The sequence below is a fragment of the Aulonocara stuartgranti genome, assembly GCF_965226115.1.
Source record: "Aulonocara stuartgranti genome assembly, chromosome: 5".
Classification (NCBI taxonomy): domain Eukaryota; kingdom Metazoa; phylum Chordata; class Actinopteri; order Cichliformes; family Cichlidae; genus Aulonocara; species Aulonocara stuartgranti.
In genome coordinates, this window is record NC_138943.1 from 11982814 (window position 1) to 12005233 (window position 22420).

The 22420-nt window shown below is 39.0% G+C and overlaps 1 protein-coding gene across 4 annotated transcripts in view; it reads right to left on the bottom strand.

Moving 5' to 3' along the window:
- Positions 1 to 22420, bottom strand: part of rspo4 (R-spondin 4) — a 101358-nt gene that overhangs the window by 14279 nt on the left and 64659 nt on the right. For 2 of the 4 annotated variants that reach the window (XM_082534436.1, XM_082534435.1), the window contains exons 2-5: positions 20332 to 20495; positions 12576 to 12764; positions 11502 to 11639; positions 8007 to 8213 (exon numbers count right to left, since the gene is read on the bottom strand). In XM_082534436.1, the coding sequence (XP_082390562.1) occupies positions 8007 to 8213; positions 11502 to 11639; positions 12576 to 12764; positions 20332 to 20410 (613 nt within the window). In that variant the 5' untranslated portion in view covers positions 20411 to 20495. Of the gene's footprint in view, positions 1 to 8006; positions 8214 to 11501; positions 11640 to 12575; positions 13574 to 20331; positions 20496 to 22420 lie in introns of those variants that run through there. The other 2 variants (XM_082534437.1, XM_082534434.1) reach the window with 2 other exon arrangements.

Genomic DNA, 22420 nt, shown 5'->3' on the forward strand with positions numbered 1-22420 from the left:
AAGTCTGTGTTTTGGAGTTTTGTCTTTCGGGTGAACCAGTTTTTGTCTGAGTGTGTTGTTGGGTCTGAAGTAAACTGGGATGTCGTGCTTGGAGAAAAAAAATAAAGTTATAGCTTGCCTTCAAGACTTTGAAAAGGACAAAATCATTGACCGCCTCACATATCACTGCCTTTATCCAGGGGATGCCATACCCTGCATTTATGGACTTCCTAAAATCCACAAGGAAGGGGTCCCACTCAGACCCATAGTCAGTAGCATAAACTCAGCCACTTACAACATTGCAAAACACCTTGCTACCATCCTTGGACCTCTCGTGGGGAACACCCCACACCACATCAAGAACTCCACCGACTTCACCGACAAGGTCCAGAAACTTACCCTGGATCCAGATGAAACCATGGTGTCCTTTGATGTAGTCTCTCTCTTCACTTGCATATCCACCACGGAGGCAGTGGAGACTGTCAGAAAACGACTACAAGAAGACAGCTCCTTGGAGGACAGGACCAACTTCACACCCGATCAGATTTGCACACTGTTAGACCTCTGCCTCACCATTACATATTTCAAATACAACGAAGGCTTCTACAGACAAAAACATGGCTGTGCCATGGGCTCCCCCGTGTCACCTATTGTAGCCAACCTTTACATGGAGGAAGTGGAAAGGAAGGCTCTTGGCTCTTTCAAAGGAAGAGTACCCAGCCACTGGTACAGATATGTAGACAACACCTGAGTCAAAATCAAGACACAAGAAGTGTAATCCTTCGCTGCGCACATTAACGCTGTGGATAAAAACATCAAGTTCACCAGGGAAGACACAAAGGACAACTGTTTGCCTTTCCTGGACTGCGCTGTGCACATTGAAGAGAACGGCAACCTCAACATTGAAGTTTACCGGAAGCCCACACACACGGACCAGTACCTCCTGTTTGACTCCCACCTCCCTCTGGAACAAAAACTTGGGGTAACAGAAAAGAAGATCAGACACCAGCGAGGGAGGATAAGAAAGACAGATGCAACAACATTGTCATCCCCTATGTGGCCGGTGTATCAGAAAAATTCAGGAGAGTTTTCTCTAAGCACAACATCCCAGTTTACTTCAGCAACACACTCAGACAAAAACTGGTTCACCCGAAAGACAAAACGCCAAAACACAGACTTAATAATGTAGTGTATACTGTACAGTGCAGCGAGAAATGCCCAGACCTCTACATCGGAGAGACCAAACAGCCACTTCATAAGCGCATGGCACAACACAGAAGAGCCACCTCCACAGGACAAGACTCAGCAGTCCATCTGCATCTTAAGGTTAAAGGTCACTCTTTCGAGGATGCCAATGTTCACATTTTGGACAGAGAGGACAGATGATTTGAAAGAGGAGTGAAAGAAGCCATCTATGTCCACTGTGAGCGACCATCTTTGAACAGAGGCGGTGGTTTACGACACCAACTGTCTGCCATCTATAATCCAGTTTTGAGATCCCTTCCCAGACGCCTTAACGCCCACTCACATCCTGGGCCATCTGATCTCAGGAATTCGCATGATAAGGTGGGGCCAGGTTTCACAATGAACACACCCGAAACCCTGGCTGATTGGGACCCACACCCGTTTTCACACCTTGGCTCATGTGATTAGAGGATCATCAGGGGGTCCTATTGTCCCTCTTTGGGGGGAAACTCCCACTGGGTTTAAATCTGGGACTCTCTGCCATTTGACCTTAGAACTGAAAAAGCTTCTTGGATGAGAGGTGAAACGTCTTCAAGCAACTTAAAGAAGTCCAGACGCTTTTCTTTGCAAGCTCCTTTGACTCCTTAGCTAGAGAAACTCTTTGGTTGCTTTTGGAATATGCTTTGGGTCATTATCCATTTGCACTGTAAAGCACGGTCAGATCACTTTTGCAGTTCTGTTTGAATGAATCTGAGCAGAGAGTATAGCCCTGTACACTTCAACATCCAGCAGTCACATGAACAATGGACACTGAATCCACTGGCAGTCTTAACACTGACAGACATAAGGAAATGAGGAACTGTCTTTACAAATCGGTGCAATTCTTATATAAATAATAATAATAATAAAAAAATAAAAATAGCTGTAATTACAGTAACTGTAATTAACACAGTTACTGCAATACTTTGTTAAGTCTGATTTGAAACTGAAAGTGCCTTCAGTCACATCTGGACTGTTTCAAAAACACTGTAATGGTATAAAGAGAGAAAATTACAAGAAAAGGGTCATTGTCCAAATATGTAATGATTGTAAAAAATAATATAACTACATATTTAGTTAATGTTCTCACAACTAAAAGCACTCACAATAAATACAAGACTGAGAATATTAGAGCATTAGTTTAGTTGACAGCCTCACATTAACCACAGAAATTCCAAGCAAGAAAGGATGACTGCTTTCTATTTTTAATGGTGAGCTTATTACATTAAGTAAGTAAAAAAAAACCCTCAACATTAAAGATGCATTCATTTGTCATACAAGTTTACATTTGCTCTTTGCATACATTAAACGTGGAATCACAAAAGCACAAATATATCTGATCTTAAGGGGCTTTCAGGCAAAAGTCAAATAACAGCAGCACTGGAAGCCGTGCTTCACAAGGATGCACCCTGATGGGGGAGATCTGCCAAAGTTATATCTATAGTTCTTTTATTTTGTTTAAGCTTTTTTCTTTGCCATGGCAGTGTCAGTCACTCTGTGTTTGAACATGTTCTGTCTCAGACCTTGGGCACCACAGTTAATGCTGATAAGTTAATAAGAAAAAGAATGAAAAGCGACAGAATAGTCTAGCCAACACATTTTCTGACAACGTAACATCCTAACTGCCTATGTCAGATGTTTCTAAATTGCCAGGAAAAGGAGAAACATATCTTCGTTCGCCCATGACAGTTTGCTGCCTTTGGTGAAAACAGAGGGGAGAGCAGGGTTGGGAGACGAGACCCACGTCCTTCCCCATCATCTGAAAACAATAAGACAACATGAAACTGGGCATTAAAAGACTAGAGCTGTCTAATCTGGGACACCGGAGGAATGCTAGGGAGATGCCACAGCACTCTTTTATCCCAGATGTGTGCTATTAGGTCCAGGAGCTTGATCCCTGCTCCAGACTCTTCTGGATCAGATTTCTTCCTCTGCTAATGCCACCAGACATACGATCTGACAATGATAATGATAATTACTTCAAATGACATGCCTTCCATTGTGGAAGAAATGGAAAATACACAGCATTGTGCACAGACACACTAAGATTTGCAGCTCTAAACAGAAATTAGTGTTGGCTTAGAAAAGTTAAGCCCTATGCATGTGCATTGTTTTTGATTTGCTGTCTTTATTGAACTTTTTCACAGCTTCAAGTGTTGATTGTACACGAAGGAGAAATTACGCGGCAAGAAAAAAAGTCACAACAACTTTTTTTACTTGATGGCAGAAACTGTTGCCAAGTTTGGTTCATAATGTTTTGGATATGAACCATTAATAGAAGAGCCAGGGACCGACTCCAGTACAATAGTTCTGATCAAGGCCCAAGAACAAGGGACTAAATGCAGTTTTAACGAGTAGTGACAGCATTTCCACAACGCGGGAGCTCCAAAATCTTTATTTATTTTTTTATGCTTTGCAGTGGAGTCTATTTTCAGGTTCCCTTGGACTCTCATAAACAAAAACACATGATGAGCTTTAAGCCCTGGGCGTGATCATCGGTCTATCTCCACACCAAATTCAAGAGGTTCAATTTCACTGGGTGAAAGCAGCCTGAATGCACAAACCTCTGATGTAGCTGAGGATGTGTGATGTTTTAAGATGTAAGCTTGCTGCGGTGGGGCCAAGATAAAGAAACACAAGCACATTTTTAGCCACAGGGAGCAAAGCAAGCTGGACATACTAGAGGTTCTCACTTTTATCTATGTTATGTTAAAGGGAAATCCTCAATAACAGGCCATAGATGCATGTTTCAGGGTATTTCGTATAGAATGAAACTCATCTCATCTGTCTTCAAGATTGTCCAGCCCAAAAAAAGAAAAAAGAAAAACAATTCTCCAAACTGACGTAGGTTTCTATTAATGCAACAAACCCTTCTAGTCACTGACTAGAAGCTATCAGAAGCAACAGAGCAAGTCCAGAAACTTAGGCACAAAATTATCTGATTTTTCATGATGTTCGCTATTTGTTTTCCATTTCCTACAGACACTTAAACATTAATCATATTCTTAAAAAGCTAACCACGACGATGTTTAATCAGAAAACCAATATTTTGTCATTCGTAAGATTGGGTGCACATTAGAGACAAATTGTGGTGTCATGCTGATAAACACATTAGATTAAAAAAGGATTATCGGTGATCTTCTAAGGAAAAATCATTGTGAAGGAATGCTTTTGTGTTTTATGGTTAACGGGGGGCAGTGGGCTGCTTGTTCTTGAGTTTTAGCTTATCCTGTAATTTGACTATGAAGTCCCCAGCACAGAAGCAATAAAGGACAGGAGTCATTAAACAGAAATGCCATGAAACCCCAAAACTAGCTACAGGTAATTATAATATAAATAAATATTTGTAAAAAAAAAGTACACCCGATTTAAAAATTAAGGTTTTACGTATCAGAACATAACAAAATAATCTGGTCCTTAGTAGGTTTGCAAATGTAAATACAACCTAAGATAAATAAAAAAATGACATATTTATTTAAGCCAATTAATTGGAGAAGCAGTGTGTGCAAAAAAACTTTTTTACAGCTTCCATAGAAATTAAGAGGTTAAGGAGGGGCCAGGTTTTGCTAGTCAAATGCAGTTGATTAACTGATCCTTGATTAACTGAACCGTGGCCACCTCTTTAAAAAAATTATTTTTTGCCATTTGACACCAACAGTTATCTTAGAGAAGCAACTGTTGCTAGCTTATGAATGCAGGAAGGGTTATAAGTCCATTTCAAAACAATCTGAAGGATATTATTCTGCACTGATGAAGTGGAAAACATTCAGGACAGGCGCCAATCTTCCCAGGAGTGGATGTTCCAGAAAATTAACTCCAATGACACTGTAGTGCTCAGAGAAACAGCAAAAATCCCACCTCAAAAGAAAGAATTTGCATGTCGTGATGACCCAGCCAAGACCTCAACTCAATCGAAATGCTGCACTGGGACCTTAAGAGAGTTGTGCATGAACCAGTGCCTGCAGCTTTGTAAACAAGGGTAGACCAGAATGATGTGAGTAAGTCATACAGTAAGCAAATACAGTACTTGAATTTTCTTCAAGTTATTGCTGCCACAGGTCGTACAAGCTATCCGGTTGTTCAGTGATGACGCGACGAATCCTACTTCCGGGCCTAAAGTAGTCTGCGTTTAATATGGCTTTTGTGTTGTTAACATGTTTAATGTTATGTATTTTCTTCTATTTGATCTCAAAAAGCTCCTAAAACAGTCAGTGATCACTGTTGACCTCCCTCGGCTTTTATTACCGCTAATCATTTATTTAAGCTCAGTTTTTAAAACCTTAGGATGTAACTACAGCCCAGCCCATGCAGCAGTATATGAATGACTAACCTCGTATTGTGGATGGATTATCTCAGTTGTTCTCCTGGCTGAAGTTTGGTCCTTTTACAGCATCCTGCCATGCGATTACATTTGTTCCTGACCACCGAGAACACTCACGTTAACTTTTATGGAGTGGGAAAAAAGTTAGCTTGTTTATATTATGCTAACATAGCTGTGTCGCTAGCGGTCACGTAGCACATCATTATATACCAGCTAGCCCAACTTCAGTAACCCTACAAACGTCACTGCTGTTTAGTTTTCTGTCTTCATTTATGCTGGAAGTGATAGCAGAGCTGTACGTTTTAATTTGTTTCCAATTGATAACAAAATTTCATGGAAACCCCACGTCAGACACATAAAAACCAAAATTTCCAGAAGCCTCGCAGTTTTGAACAAAGTGAAACAATTCCTTGATAAAGATGCACTTCGTACTCTGTACTGTACCCTGGTTCTTCCATATCTTACATATTGTGTGGAAGTGTGGGGAAATACATATAAAAATACAACTAATCCATTAGTCACAGTACAGAAACGAGCACTGCGTATTATTCACAAGGCTGGTTATCTAGAACATACTCACAAATTCTTTCTTCAGGCAAAGTTACTTAAATTCCAGGATCTGGTTAATTACAATACATCCATAATTTTGTATAAAGCTTTTACTAAACTTTTACCGGCAAATTTACAAACTAGATTTGAAATTCGAGAAAAGGTTTATAATGTGAGAGGCTTTGGAGAATTCAAATTACCCAGAACTCGAACAACCCGTAAAGGCTTTTGTGTGTCTGTATGTGGTGTGAAAATCTGGAACAGTCTGAGTTTACAATTGAAACAATGCAAAAATATTCATAGATTTAAATTTCTCTACAAACAGTTGGTCTGGTCACAGTATACTCAATGATGGGTTTTAGTGTGCTCTGTAATGTCTGTCCTCTTACCATTGCTGGTATGGATTCCAAAATAAAAAATAAAAAATAAAGTGTGCGTATGTATGTACATATATGTACTTGTGTGTGTAGATATATATGTATGTATATGTATGTGTGTCTGTTACTTGTAGTTATTACTGCCTGTTACCTGTGGTAATGCAATTTATAATTTATATATTCTGTATTCAGTTATGAAGGCTCTAATTGTTGGTTGCGAGCTGCCGCTTAGATGCTTGTATCTGCCCGGGGCTGTTGATGGGTCTGTATGCAATGATGGGCGTAGCTGCGGGAAGTTTATTGTTTTTTTTTTGTTGATGAGTGAGTATAGGGGTGGGATTTAATAAGTTTTCTTCGTCCCACTCCTTTTTCAGGCAAGTTTTGTTTTTTGTTTTGTGTATTTTATGTTCAATATAGGTATTTGTTGTGCCTGAAAATGAATAAATAAATGAAATGAATGAATGAAATGAAAACCCTGCAGTCAGGACATGCTATATTGTATTTAGATAGAAGCTAGCGAGCTAACTCCCTGCTAACTTCTAACTCCGTTAAATGTCATAAATTCAGTTTTCATGGATGCCTGGATGTTAAACTCAATTGTTACACCTGGTAGAGCAGAACGCTGATCATTTTATTAAAGATGAAAGACTTTAGACAGTTTTTCAACTCTCAGTAATGCCATAGTGATCGTTTGATATATGGACCTGCAGCGGAGTTTAGGTCCAGACACGGCTAGTGACGTCAGACTGAACAACCGGATTGAATCGTGTGTGTAAATTTTTCAGACAATGACTTAGTTTTTTTAAAATTTTTTTTATGTCACAATCTAATATGTCCGACAGACATACTCTGATTAAATTTGATTTTACCATTAATGTAAATCACATATATTTAGCCAAGGTTCACTATTAATTCCCTAGTGGTGCACAACTTTTCTGGAGAGCCTCTGAAAACTTGCTATTTGGGCCCAACTCGCGGTTAAAGAACCACTGCAATAACCTGCAAAACCCTGACCACGACACTGACTTCAGCATTAATCAAAGACTGCCCTGTACAAATTAATGCTTTATTGTATCCACTTAGACTCTTCTAAGCAATGCAAATAAAAAAACTCTGAATCTTTAAATTAACTTTTGCTTCCATTCATCCCCACAACATATGCCCCATAGCTGTCCGTTTCATTCTACACTCCTAGATTATGCTGCAGGGACTAGAAAACTAGTAACGTCTGCCTACAAGTGTTAATTAGAAGTAGAACATGTTGGAATATTTTATAGGGTTCATTCTCCCCCACTTGGCATTATAAAGTGCACAAGTGTGTCAACAACACAGAACAGAACACAATACCAAACACCACAGGGAATTCCACATGTTGGCAGCCCAACATAATAAATAAAGCAGCTAAATGATCAGTGGCATCCGACTTATTAGAAGCAGATGATAGAATCTGTTGTTGTTTCTTAAACCCATTAACCGTTAAATCTTTCAGCCCAGAGTGCACCTACTGTTCGCACCTGTAATTGCCATCCTTCTTACTGGTTCGTATCCTTTCTCACCTGTGGTACACTTTTTTTTCATCCTGCACCTCTGTGTCTCGCTGTGAGGTGGGCAGATTGGTGCTGCTTTATCGTCAGGCGTTTTCCCGGTCTGGCCACCCACCCAAGTCCTCGTCTGCTTACCCCACCTGAAACCACAGGTGACGCCATCCCGGAGACAGACGCTCCACTCGCTCCACTCTCCCACTGGAGCTAGGACACAGTTTTCTAATGGAAGAAATAGAAAAACCTCATCAAAAAGAGTGTTTTAACACAAAACAGACTGTAATTGTCAGTACCAATACAGTAAAAATAATGGCACCAGTAAAGGGTCTGACAATGATTTCATCCCAATATCTAACAGCAGCCTAAACTGTAGAGGTCTGTGTGTCTCTTCGTAGATATTCTTCCTCAGCCGATCTCTGACCCACAATCAAACCAGTCATGCTGAATGTTGTTACAAAAGTGTAACAATGTTATGGCTTCTATAGCGCTTTTGTGTTTGTCACATGTGTTGAGAGTGAACCTGCTCTCATATGTGAAAAGCACAGTGCACCAGTGGTGGACCTGCCTATTCTTGTATTCTATAGCAATTGCCATTTGGGTTCCACAGTAACTGTCTGGCAACTGTCTGTTTCAAATTTTTTGGTCATAGACATTCACACTAGTGCCCTGTCGAGGACATTTTGTAGCTTTGACACTAATTATCCTGTTCTTACTTGAACAAAGGAGCAAATACCGGTCCTTCTGATGGGTTAAGCATCATCTACGGCCCTGTCCAGCTCTCCTAGAGTAACTGCCTGTCTCCTGGAATCTCCTCTTTGCTCTTCAGGCTTTGCTGGATGATAAAGCAAACCTTCTTGCAATGGTACTTACTGAAGTACCTTCCTGGAGGAGCTAAATTACCAATGATTAGCTGTACGTTGGCTTCCAGGCTCTCAATTTACAGGTCGATCTACGTCCCTACCCTCACCTATGGCCACGAGCTGTGGGTAGTGACCGAAAGAATGAGATCGTGGATACAAGCAGCGGAAATGAGCTTCCTCTGAAGGGTGACTGGTCTCTCCCTTAGAGATAGGGTGAGAAGTTCAGCCATCCGGGAGGGGCTCAGAGTAGAGCCGCTGCTCCTCCACATCGAAAGGAGCCAGTTGAGGTAGTTTGGGCATCTGACAAGGATGCCTCCTGGGTGAGGTGTTCCAGGCATGTCCCACCGGGAGGAGGCCCCGGGGCAGACCCAGGACAGACTGGAGAGATTATATCTCTCGGCTGGCCTGGGAATGCCTTGGTGTTCCCCCGGATAAGCTAGAGGTGGTGGCTGGGGAGAGGGAGGTCTGGGCTTCTCTGCTTAGGCTGCTGCCCCTGCGACCCGGCCCCGGATAACGTGGAAGAAGATGGATGGATGGATGGATGGGGCCCAGGTATCACTTTATGCTACCAATAGTGATACTGACCTAGCCAAATGCAAAACTAGTGAAAAAACAGATGAAGTGCTACTAAACTGACCTGATCAATATTGCAGAAGTTTAACTGACTTGATGCTATACTCTGATCAAAATGTGTTCCTTTAATTTTTTTGAGCAGTTTATATTAAGACTAACATTTCATTTCAGACCCTTACAAACACGTTGCTATAATCAAAGGTAGATGAATGCTAGATGAAGAGTTACTACAGTGGTCATTACACTTGCAGTAACTGGCTGAATGGTGAGTGATGTCACCCTCAAAATCAGCTGCTGCAAAAATTTCCAGACAGACCACAAAGGAAAATCGGTAACCTTTGCCAAAACGGAGCAACAATTGGAAATCATTATCATTATCACTGTCAGATTTGAAATAAAGAGATTTCCAGAGACTGTTTTCGGCAGTTGCTTGAGGTGTGTACTAACAGTCAGACATGAAACCCTAACACTGATATGAAAAACAGATGTGGACTTGATGCCAAGAAGCAACAGTAGCTGCAGATGGTGTCTGTAGAAGGCAGAGGAATATCGACCAGTGTCAAATGATGAGTGAGCTCTACAATACATCTCACTTAGTCAGAAGGCAGAGATGATACACAATGAGATATGAAGATAAATTCTAAAACCTCTTTGAAGACCTTTAATATGAATCGTGTGTTGCATTCTGGTTTGACTCCATCAAAAAGAATTTCACTGGGATGAGAAAGAAAGGGAGTAGAGGAGTATAGGACATGTTCCAGAAGAAGGTAGATTTTCCCCCCTTTAAATGTAGCAGTCATGCTGTCATCTTCATTTAATGTGATAAACAGTTTGAAATTCTGTTAATGCCACATCCTTTGCATGTGAAACAAAAGGTACAGGTCAAATTCAGTTTAGCAAAATTATTAGGCAAATTTCAGTGAGATAAAACTCCCGCAAACCACAGATAATCAAATACTCACTCAATCACACATGAAACACAGTAGAGATGTGGCCACAGAGCCAGAGAAGTAGATAAAAGGAGATGAGCTTGGAAGAACAGGCCTGCTGTTGATTAAACCTTTCAGATTAGTTTCACTAATGTGTCCATTGCACAGCAGACCCTCATTTGTTATAGCTGGAGTCAGGAAAGCTTTAGTTAATACACTTCATACAGTAAGTTAGAACAAGAAATAAGATAGGAAACAATATGTTTATTTTAGTTGTACTGCTTAAGAGGTTTTCCGTCAAAAAGTGTTGTAGCAAAAGTGAAATTCATTTGCAATTTCTTTTTTTGTAATTTCAAAAGCAGCCTTGTAGACAATAGTAAATCAGTGTTCATGTTTGTTAGAAATAGAAATAGAAACACATACCTGCTAACTAGCACTTAGTAAACGTAATAAAATACAAGAATTTTACTAACAACAGATGAAACACAGTCATTTGGATAGTCTGTACCACACAGTCCAAGAAGCAGTGGAGCTAGTAGTAGCTAGTCAATGTATGGATGCATTCTGCCCTGAATCCGGTGTGAGAGGAAGATGAAATGCCTGCCTAGAAGCAGAAGAAGTCCTAATACAAATGTGGAAAGACAGATATTATAGTGAATGGGACTGCAAACAATGGCTTGTGTCCTAGGGAAGCAATCCTTCAAATCAACCCTTTAAACTAGCTTTGTACACTGGAGACAGCTCTTGGAGAGTGAAGGAACTCACTCTAAATTGGTGAGATCAAAGCTGTTACTACAATTTATTTTTTTACATGAAGCAATAGCTTTTTACCTACCTAATGTCAATAACAGTGCTAATAGGATTTTAGTCAGGGTGCAGTGAGGAGAGAGACTGACCGAAGGGTGAATGGGTCACCAATCTATTTTAGAGTTGATGTAGAGAAAGACAACCATTCACTCTCAACATTCATTCATTTATTAGTGCTATATTACTATATATTATTAAACTATATTGATGCTTATTCCGTTTTCTAGAGGCCATTATCTATAATAATAATCATGTCAACATACATTTTTCTCAGGATCACAAACAGAGGGACAAAGGATTTGACTTATTAAGTTACAAATGATATCAAAAGTGTAACTTACCAAGGCAGTCTGTCTGGTGGGCACGAGTTCCCTCTGGGCAGTGGGTCAGACACTTGCCTTTGTAAAGCTGGAAGCCAGGCTTACACTTGGTGCAGAAGTCCCGGCTGAAACATTGCTCACAGTCTGAAGAACGGCACTCTAAGAGGAAACAGATTATCACACACAACGTAGAGTACTTGGGTATTCATTGTTACATGAAAAAGTCAATTTTTCACCTGGTCACACATATTTTCATTTTAGCTGAGAGGGTGAACACAATAATTAAAAAGCTGAATTTGTCCAGTGAGAGCAAAGCTGCTGAAAACTAAAGGTGAAAAAAGAGAGTAGCATCTTTGCTTCCTGAATATCATATGTTTCCTACTGAAACCTGCTGTTATGTCAGGAAACGCAGGAACAGTTAAAACCAATTCACTTTCAGAGAGGTGATTTGTATTTTGCTTTAGTCTTGTTTGCCTTAAGCAGACAGAACGTGTTCTTTTGTGTGCTTGACAGATACAGATTGTGCAATACGTGCATCCAACAAAAACAAACTTTGTGCTGATGACATTTTGAGATGCCAAGCAACTGATTTGTTGTATCTAGAATCTTTATATATTAATATTAGAAGTCACGGTTCACAGAGCAGTCAGGGAAGATTGTGTGCTCTTTCACTGTTTCTCCGAGGTAAGGGCAAATCAGAAAGGATTTTAATATTGCATTTTGTGCTAAGGTTAAGGGGAGTCAGTGATAGTAAATATGTTTGGAAAAGAAATAAAGTGAACTATTGTGGAATCTTTGATTTTCCCAGTAAATGAGACAGAAACTATGTGCTGTTGGGTAAAGTTTTCTTTTCATTTATTAGGACAGCATGTTTCTGGAAAGAATTAAGCAAGGTGCATCTTGAAAAGAAAGAGAAAGAAGAAGTGGTCTGGGACTGCAGACTCTGTGTATGAGTACTGTCGGTTGTTTTTCATTATTTCAGACCTCAAGACAGTTAAGTCATACGTGCTAATGTGAGTAAGACTATCAGCAAATATTTAGTCAGAGATCACAGTCAGAGATCTCTGCAGGGGAAAGTAAAAAAACAAAACGCACTCATGCAGCGGTTGACATCCTTTCCTCTCTGTCCGTAGTGTCCTGCAGGGCAGGCGTGGAGACAAGTTCCATGGTGAGATATCCCCTCCCTCTGCAGGAACAGGAAGAGTCGCTCTGGGCAACGCACGCAGCCGTTGTCCCGGGAACACTCCAAACAGCTCCGACAGTCCTCTGATGTTTCTCTCTGAGCTGCAGGAGACAATAGGAAGACGATTAAGCCAGAGCTGCATTCAGGAGAGGAGTTATTAAAGTAAAAGTAGAGGAGGGAGCGAGTAAGGAATAAATAAAAGCCAGGAAGCGAGAGGATGAGGAAGGAAAGGAGAGACCAAAAATCCTCAAGATACCAAGAGAATTTCGGGAAAGATCCACTGCTGAAAATCAACACATTACCAGGAACTCTATAAAAATCATGCATCAAAGCGTTACAGTATTTCACTCCATCAAATAGTTGTAGTAATTGCTTTCGTAATGGCACACACTTCTTTTTGAGGTTCAGCATCTTTGATATTTCTTAGTTTGCTGCCTTGTTAGCTCGAATAGAGAAGAGCACAGAGTGTGATGCTGTGTCTATATGTCCTTTTAGCTAACTCCTTACATGTACATTACCAGGTGCACAAAGGAAGTTGTGTCCTGAGAAAGCTTACATGTCACTCTGACGATGCACTCCTGATGACTTGATAGTCTAACACTTTCTTGGTATGAGTAGCTCTTTAGAAACTGTAGGTCGCTGATAATGAGTAGGCTTACGTTTAGTAAGAAATATTCTTTATTTGACATGAAAACAGCACCAACGCTCTTTTTGTTCATCGAGGACTCCCTGCTACTGCAGAGGTTACAGACTGAAGCACTGATCAGTAACTCAACTTATAACTTATAATGACTAATAGTGGGATTTTTATTTCATAAAAATAAAATTTAGCTCTACAACGTTTTGATAAATATATTATTATCACATATTATTAAGTGACATATGTCAACAAGTAGATATTTTAATCTATTTCTATCCCAAAAATGTGATATGTACTGTAACAGTGAGGTACAGTATGACAGTCAAGCTTAGATCTAAGCCAAGGTAAGTCTTATATTAATTCAATTCAATTCAATTCAATTCAATTTTATTTATATAGCGCCAAATCACAACAAAAGTCGCCTCAAGGCGCTTCATAGATACAGAGAAAAACCCAACAATCATATGACCCCCTATGAGCAAGCACTTTGGCGACAGTGGGAAGGAAAAACTCCCTTTTAACAGGAAGAAACCTCCGGCAGAACCAGGCTCAGGGAGGGGCGGCCATCTGCTGCGACCGGTTGGGGTGAGAGAAGGAAGACAGGATAAAGACATGCTGTGGAAGAGAGACAGAGGTTAATAACAGATATGATTCAATGCAGAGAGGTCTATTAATACATAGTGAGTGAGAAAGGTGACTGGAAAGGAAAAACTCAATTATATTATAACAAAAGCAAGTGGCTGTGTCTGCTTCCAGGTACAGAGAAGTCTCGACAAAGAAAGAAAGAATGCTTTCAATCCATCGGGGATAAGGAGGGATATGGAAAGACAAGCAAGGTAGGATGGAAATTTGGATTGAGCAGCAGACAGCGAGTGTGCGTGAGTCTGAGCAATCACACTCTGATCCTTGTGGGTCACTACATTCACCTTGTTATGTGTGGCTGTGGTTTAGGATGTGTTTGTGTGCAAAAGCAAAAGTGAAACCTGTCTTAAAAAGTTTTCAAAAACCCAAATCATGTTATTCATTCATAGATAAAGACACAGAAGATCATGTAACGTCAAGGCAACTATGAAAACATTTAATCGTGTATAGTCTTGTTTAGTTTCTCATTAAATGTTGACCTTTTTTTGACTGTCAAATCAAGAGTTACGAACAGCTTTTTAACAGTTTTTTCTTATAATCATTCAAGGGTTGGAGCTGGCGTTTTAAGTTTTGTGCATAATTATCTTTAGTTTTTAATTTTTGGTTTTCTTTGGATTGTAAATTGGTGAAATCTAGCTTTCTTTTCAGTCCTGAGCTTTAGTTACTGATTTGAGGGTTGTATTTAGTTAGTTCCCCTGTTGGTTTCCATTCTGTTCCTCCTTCTGTCTCATCTGTATTTGTTTCCTCATCACTGTCCCATGCCTCACTCTCAATATTTCTGTCTGTTTTCTTTAGTTACTTCCTGTGTTTACTTTGAGGCTTAGTTTTCCTAAATCATGGGATGTGCAGCTTTTCTTCCTGTCCCTGCTTTGATTGTCTTTAGTTGTGTTTTGGTCCCCAGCTGTTTCCTCTTTCCTTAATTCCTCTTCTGTATATATCATCCACATTAGTGTGGGTTCCCCTTTGCTTTTCCTTTCCTGCGGGTTTTTTTCTTTTCTGGATTAACAGATTTCTTTAATAGGTGTCCTGTTAGTTTAGATGAGAAGCAGTGAAACTAGTTGGAAAAACGTGTCCTGTGAACTCTTTCATCTTTCAAGAAAGGGCAAAGATTTCATTTTAGAGCTTCTGTTAATTATTAGGACTATGATTTTTTTTTTAAGTGAAATAGAAATAAAACGATTAGTTAAAAAGCTCAGAAACATTTAAAAAGTGGACTACATTATGAAAAGTTTAAAATTATTTTTTTTGTACGTATGTATGTTCTCATACATATAAAATCTTTAACTGCACCTGATACCATAAAAAGACATTTTGTGACAAACTATCAGTCTATTAATGTTAAATAAGCTGTTCCTCTCACGTCTGTCAATAGTCCGTTTATGACCATAGACTTTATAAGAAGAGTGATCCAGCACCTGTTTGCAGTCTGCTGTTTTGAAGGCACTATTTAATCATTGTATCTGTCACCATCTTTAATTTTTAGAAACAGAGCTCACCATATCTGAATGAGATAGTGGAGCTAAATTAATGCATTCACACTATTATCATTAGTTATTATTAATCTCTGGCACTCTTCCATTGTGTGTCTTTGGTCCTCCCATCACCCTCAGCATGTCGTGGCAGATGACACGTTCTGCATGAGGTTCCTGCTAAAAGAGTTTTTCCTTCCCACAGTCGCCTAATGTTTGCTCACAGGGGACTCATTTTTGGCGTTTCTCTTAATTATTGTATCAAGTGCCTCGAGGTGACTTTGGTTGAGAACTGAATATAATTGCATCGCAAAGATATACAAGCTACATGGATTTAGCAAATAAGGTTAACTTGTCTTAACCATCATATAAATAAAATAATGGAATTTCATTCACCAAAATTTGAGCAGAATGCAAAATGTATATAATATATATTCTGTTTTCATATATATATTTCACCTATGAAAACATCTTTAGCCCTACATGACAATAGTGCTTTGGTAATTTTTCTTTTTTATAAAACACTAAATCAAATGTAATAGGTTCTACTCCTTTGAAGAGGTAATTAAAATTTCTGGTGTTGAAGATTTGTTTTCAAGTGATCTTGGCAGAGTTACTAAAGATAACAGATTTCCAAAGACAGAGTTTTCAACTCCAGTGCAGAGTGGAACAGAGCAGATTTCCCCAGAATAACTCAGTGATCCATTTGGGTTTTGAGACCCGCTGAGCTCTCAGCTCATTGTCTGAAAAACAGTTCTCTACACATATGCTATCGATCTGCAGGCTTAAGGGACTTACAGAGGAGCGGCAGGTTAAGGTAGCGTAAAACGCTAAACTTTGACCTCGTATGGGATTGCCCTGGGTTTTTAACAAGCACCAGGTGTAACAAGATCTGTTGGGGTTTCAGGGAAAGATGTTAACATTTTGGAAAGAGCTTACACCCTAAAACACAATTCACAAAACTGGAGTATTTAAGGAAAGTGACGGCATAACGATCACTGAGATTAGTAAGTTTAAATAGGAAAAATAAGGAAACAATATTGTATAATGGTTTTGAAGCTAACAAGTTCTCCAACTTGTCATATCCATATGAGCAGTTTGTTCCTGATGTCTGAAATTTCAGCTTGCAGCTGAGTTGACATATGATGCTGTTTATTTGTGTGTAAGTTAAGAACTTTAAAAAAAATGCAATGAACCCTATAATGAAAATCTAAGTTGTGTTTCTTTACATGGTATATGTAATCTAGTTAAAAAACCCAATCAAAAAACAAACAAATCCTGGTTATGCTATAAGTTTATATATTTAAGTTAAAATGATCACATCTATTTTAAAATATATTCTTAACAGGAACAGATATGTTTCAACAGTGCTCCATAATGTGTACATTAACTAGAAAAAGGTGGAGACGCACACTAAAAAAACACAAGCTGTAGGGGTGCTACCGTCATGTCCCAATGTCCAGACACTTGACAGCAGCCGAGTCAAAAATGTGCTGCAATTTAACATCTTTTTCACCTCTTGATCTCCCAGCTTGTGTTACATTTTCATCTACTTTCTACTAGCTTTAAATGTTGTTATGGAGCCCCTGGAGATCTGTAAAACCTTCATAAGGTGTTTGCACAACATTATTGATTTGAGTGCATAAAACTGTTACCTTATGTGACATTAGAGCTCTGCATGATGGTCCTGATAGGCTGTTTTGTCTTCTGATGCAGCTTTGTTTTTAATTGTTTTTATGTTAACTATAATAAATGGGAAATATAAGGAGACTCTGTAGATTTTTCTCTTTATATGTTATACTTGTTTTGATTACTGTCTGTTTTCAGTGCAATGATGCAATGTTCTTCATCTTCTATGCTGTTTCAAAGAAGGTTGCTCAATAATTAGTCAGACTTTTCTTGCAGATGTAGCAGCAATTGCTTAATATTGACTGATGATTTCATGTTTAATGCTGCTACACACACTTTGATGAACAGGGGCATTGATTCAGTAGTTTTCTAAAACATAATGCTCCCCCCCAATTTCCTGGGGCTCGTTTTTAAAGATTTTGACTCTTTAAAATTCTTTGACTTTATTCTTTACCTATTTATGTTTTCCCAAAAGGCAAAATCATTTAGCCAAAATTGTTGGTGAACAGACATGGATCACTAGTAGCATCCAAGTGGCAGTCTTAGAAAGTGAAACATAAAGCCTTTGCAGAACCTCCACCAACTGTACTGCTGGTACCAAAAAATGAGCCATTCCCTGTAGACTCCCATGTTAAAACGCTTAACTTTACAGCATGACAAATAGTTTTGGTCTCTGTAACTATTTTACCAATCGTAACGACTGTACGTGTTATGATTTTTTCCTGTAACTCACTGATTTCTGTTGTATTAATGATTAAAGATATGCATTACTGGGGGGGCGACTTTGAGTTTTGGGTTGCAAACCAGACCAATAACTATCAAAGAAGTCTGTGCTTTATATAGTATTTGCATATTTGTGGTGCTGCTATTAATGCACATTTAAAGAGGTTTGGACCTCTGCAGCTACTGCACCATTCCCTTCAGCAAGCCTGCTCTGTAACGTTACGTGGTCTGCCACTTTACGGCTGAGTTGCTGTGGTTCCTAAATGCTTCCACTTTCCCATAATGCCACTTAGAGTCTGAGAGAAGAAATTTCATAAACTGACTTGTTGCAATGATGGCATCCTATCAGAATACCAAACTCATTTTTTAGCAACAATTTGTAAAGGCAGACTTGGTGCTCATTTTTATACACCTGTAACAATCGGACCAGAAACACCAGAATTAAAAAATTAAGATGCGTGGCTCACCCCTTAATGTATAATCATAAATGTGTAGCCAGTGAGAAAAGTACTAACTACTTTCAAAGTTCCCAGTGCCATTGCTACAGTATAAAATATAAAACATTGGGTAAACAACTTCTCTAACACCTGTGCCCACAAAGTCTTTACTTTGAGTAATACAGACAGACCTGGTAGATGCAGACAGGCAATGATTTGACTAAAACTCAGTGTGCTGCTCAAAAAAGGCTTAAGTCATCCAAACTTAAATGGTACTTTGCTTCATTGCACATTACAGACTTGGATGATGTGTCTCATAATAATGGTGCAGTTCTTACTTATTTTGCAAGTTGTTATGCTGTCATATTAAGTCTTTTGAGTGTGTGAGAGGAGTAGGTGGAAGCATTTTTCTACAATTTTCTGTTGTTTTTTCCCCCATTGAGTGTTTTTTTTTTTTTACTACAGTCGGTCATAAACATGAATACTGATAGAGTGAGGGATAATTGCAGGAGAAAAAAGAGCAAACAAGGAATGAAGAGAAAAGACAGATTAAAATTAAGCTACTTTCTGCTGCTCCCTAATTCACAAGTGGTCGTCCCAGCTGGTAGCTCCTCATGTTTGATTTGACAGAGTTTTACGTGGGATGCCCTCCCTTTCCTGACACAACCCCTGAGGAATTTGTGCCTCCTCCCGGGAAGGAAAAATCAAATGACAGCATAAATCTCCGTGGTAAAAAGAGATGAATGCTGACAGCAGGTCAAGCAGTCATTCCAACAGCTAGCATTTAACCCTTTAGACCTATAAATGCAATCCAACATTAACCTGTTCTAAGGTATTAGCATCAAATGTCATCCAGTATGCAATGTTCAGCTCGTATAATGTATTACTTTTTAAGTAGGACTTTTTATAAGTCATTATAACTTGCATATTTTACAGGCTATCTTCTAATGTGTTTGGTTAATGTTCTTGCCTAATTTGGGAAACATTGAGGATTAAAGATTCCACTTTAGGAATTGCATGAAGTTGTTTACATATGCTGTACAGTAGTAGCCATTTTGTGGCAATGATTTAATTTTAAATGTGAAACATGATAAAGATGACTAAATAATAAATTATTCATGTGTCATGTTACCATCTGTGTGCGTCCAGTGCCATCACATGTTTATCATACGCACATGACAGAATTAAGATTTTGAAAATGTATCTCTCGTTCTTTCAATTTGCCTTTTCACTACCTGAATTGGAAGCGCATAAACCTGAGTGAGTGTTAGTGGCAACTGATGGCTTTATGAAGCCCCTATAATTATTATCTTAACACTTGACCTCTAGGTGGGTGATGGGGGCAGAGAGAAAAATGTTACAAGCCAGAATGTTGGTCTAATTGAGACCGGATCCCCCTCTATTAGTCTCTGATTTCTTAGGAAATACCAGACACCGGTGAGCATGAGGGTTACCACAGCCCTGTGTGGCTGTGGTCTGGACTGTTTTCAGAGGGATTGGATAAGAAAGTGATTAGAGACAAATCTGGATCTGGAGATAATTCCCAAACACTGTGACTATATGCTGGTACAGAGTTTAACAAGAAAAGACAGGCTAGTTTATACACTGAATACCGAGGAAATAAAGTAATTCGTGGAAATAAAAAGTGATTCTTATTTAAAAGAAATAATCTATGTACGATAAGTTCTGTAGAATGTTTCTGAAATACTTGTTTTGTGGGTTTCTGGAGTAATTAACATAAAAATGGATCTTTCTGTGTTAGGTGATTTAATTAGACCAGATAAATATCATTATGATGATGATAAAGTTATATGAGAGCTGTGTAAACAAGAACTGCATCAACCTAAGCTTCTTTAATGACACCTGCTCTCTAGTGTAAGCATGTCCTAAATGTTAATGATGATGATGATGATGATGATGATGAATAAATATATATTTGTATCGTTTGTCTGTATCGTTACGTTTTTAAAATAATGCACAAGTATCTCCAGTTGGTTCCTGTTTTGTTGTACATGTGGAACATAAGTTCATTTGTTAAGAAAGTGGGAAAAAATTGAAACTGCTGTAATTGCTGTTGTAATGCTATCATGCTAACAGCCTCTTTGTGGTCTTTTCATGGTGTACTCACCACTTTGCTTCTGCATGATGCCGGACCCCATCCTGATCACTTCACATAACAAAGACATCACAAGGAGTGGCAAATGCATCTGGGCTGCTGGTAAGCACCCGTTTCAGCGCCGGGTTGCGGACATCTGCAAAGACTCCAGGGTTTCAGTTGAAAATATAGTTCTACTGTGAGGCACAGAAAGAAACGAGAATAGAAAGGGGCAAAGACTCAGGGTTTAAAAGACGTAGGGGTGGATGGAGATGAAGGGAAGAAGATAAACGTGAGGGACCAAAGCAGAAATAAGAATGAGTGCTGACGTGAGAGAAGAGAGGAAACACAAGGAAAAAAATCCTTTTTCTCTTTGTCCTGTTTCGCAGAGATGATTTAGGGCTGAGATGATGAGACAGGCAGCCATAGACAACAAAGAAGAGCACAGGAGAGAGACGGATAGGTGGTGAAGAAAGCAGAGAGGCTTGTCTGCTTCCTCAGACTGGCAGATTGGAGGGAAAACTCTACATTTAACTACCACTGTCAAATTTGCGATAAACGAGCTCCACTTATCCCACAACCATCTTTAACCCTTTAAGGCTGCACTCTCAGCCCTAAGTGGTTCCATATTTCCAGCTTGATCTTTAGCCTCCTCCTCCTGGCTCAGTCTATTGTTGTTCAGTCTCTTTTTTTTTATTATCCCTGTTTATTTATTTTTGTGCAAGTACTGGGCAGCTTTGTTTTCTATGGCAAAGTCAGTAAACTTAATTTGACCACCTTGAAAAAAAAAAGCAGCTGGAAACAGCAGAGCTAAGACTCTAAAATGTGATTATAGCCTGCCACGTTTTGGCAATTGATTCGTTGTGCCTGTTTGGGTAAGTAGTCAGGTAAGTGGGCAAGGGCAGGGCAAATTCATCTCTTTGGTGGACCCCAAACCTCAGTCGCTGGGAATTTGTTTTGATTATACAAATATATGACAAAATACATCACTACACCCAGTTTTGTTAGTCTGTCTGATTTGGTAGGTTTTTAACTTAATATAAAATATAGAATCCACCATTTGGATTTTAGGATGTTTTAACAGCAAGTCAGCCCTGGTCAAAATTACTGCACTAGTTGCTAATATGTTTGGCATCAACATGTTTTGCAACTTACACATCATACTAATAAAAAACATTATCCAGTCTTTCAAAACATGCTTCCCTTTTTCTAATTATTGGTGTAAAATGTTATAATAATATGACATTAAGAGACACTGTCACCATAAAAATTATTCATTTGTTTTCTAGATGTAGACTAGAAAGAATGGCTTATTTTATTTAATACACATTTATATTTCACAATATTAAGCCCTTCTAAAAAAGAAACAAAAAAATCCCACTGCATGGCCGGCAGTGTTGTGGCTTTGACTCACATGTTGCATGCTATTCCCTTTTGTTTGTTCTGGTTTTTTTTTCATCCTGTTTATTAAGAACAACCTTAATGTTTCATGTCATGTCTCTATTTAGACTAATTGTCTTTTAAACTGAAGCTGATTTAAAGACTGACTCACAGCAGCCTTAATTACTAGATCAAAGATACAGATTTATGTAGCAGAGAAAATCTTTTTGTTTTTTTACAGTCTAGAAAAGAAAACAGTTATGGTGATTTGGATTTGTTGCTGGCACCAGTGGATGAACCCCATTGCTCACTGGCAAATTTCTTATGGGAAAGAATTACATATTAAAAATATTTTTAAATCCTCATACTGCCTACCACTGATAAACAACTTTATGTCTCTGAGACGGAGCTTTTTCCAGCAGTTTGGACGATCTAAGAACCCATCAGTGAAAGGTTACATGTTTAAATGTACTGGCAGCTAACAGATCCAAATCTTAAGACTAGTAAGATACTAAATTCAGAACCTCCTTAAAACCACAGATGTGTATTTGTCCCGTCTCTCTCTCTCTTCACCCGGTTCTCCCTGAGCCTGGTTCGACAAGAGGCTTCTTCCCATTAAAAGAAGGTTTTTCCATCCCTTTGTCATCAAGTGCTCGCTCAAAGGGGGTCAGCTAATTGTTGGAATTTTCTCTGTATTATTGTAGGGTATTTATCTTATAATATAAATAGCCTTGAGAGAACT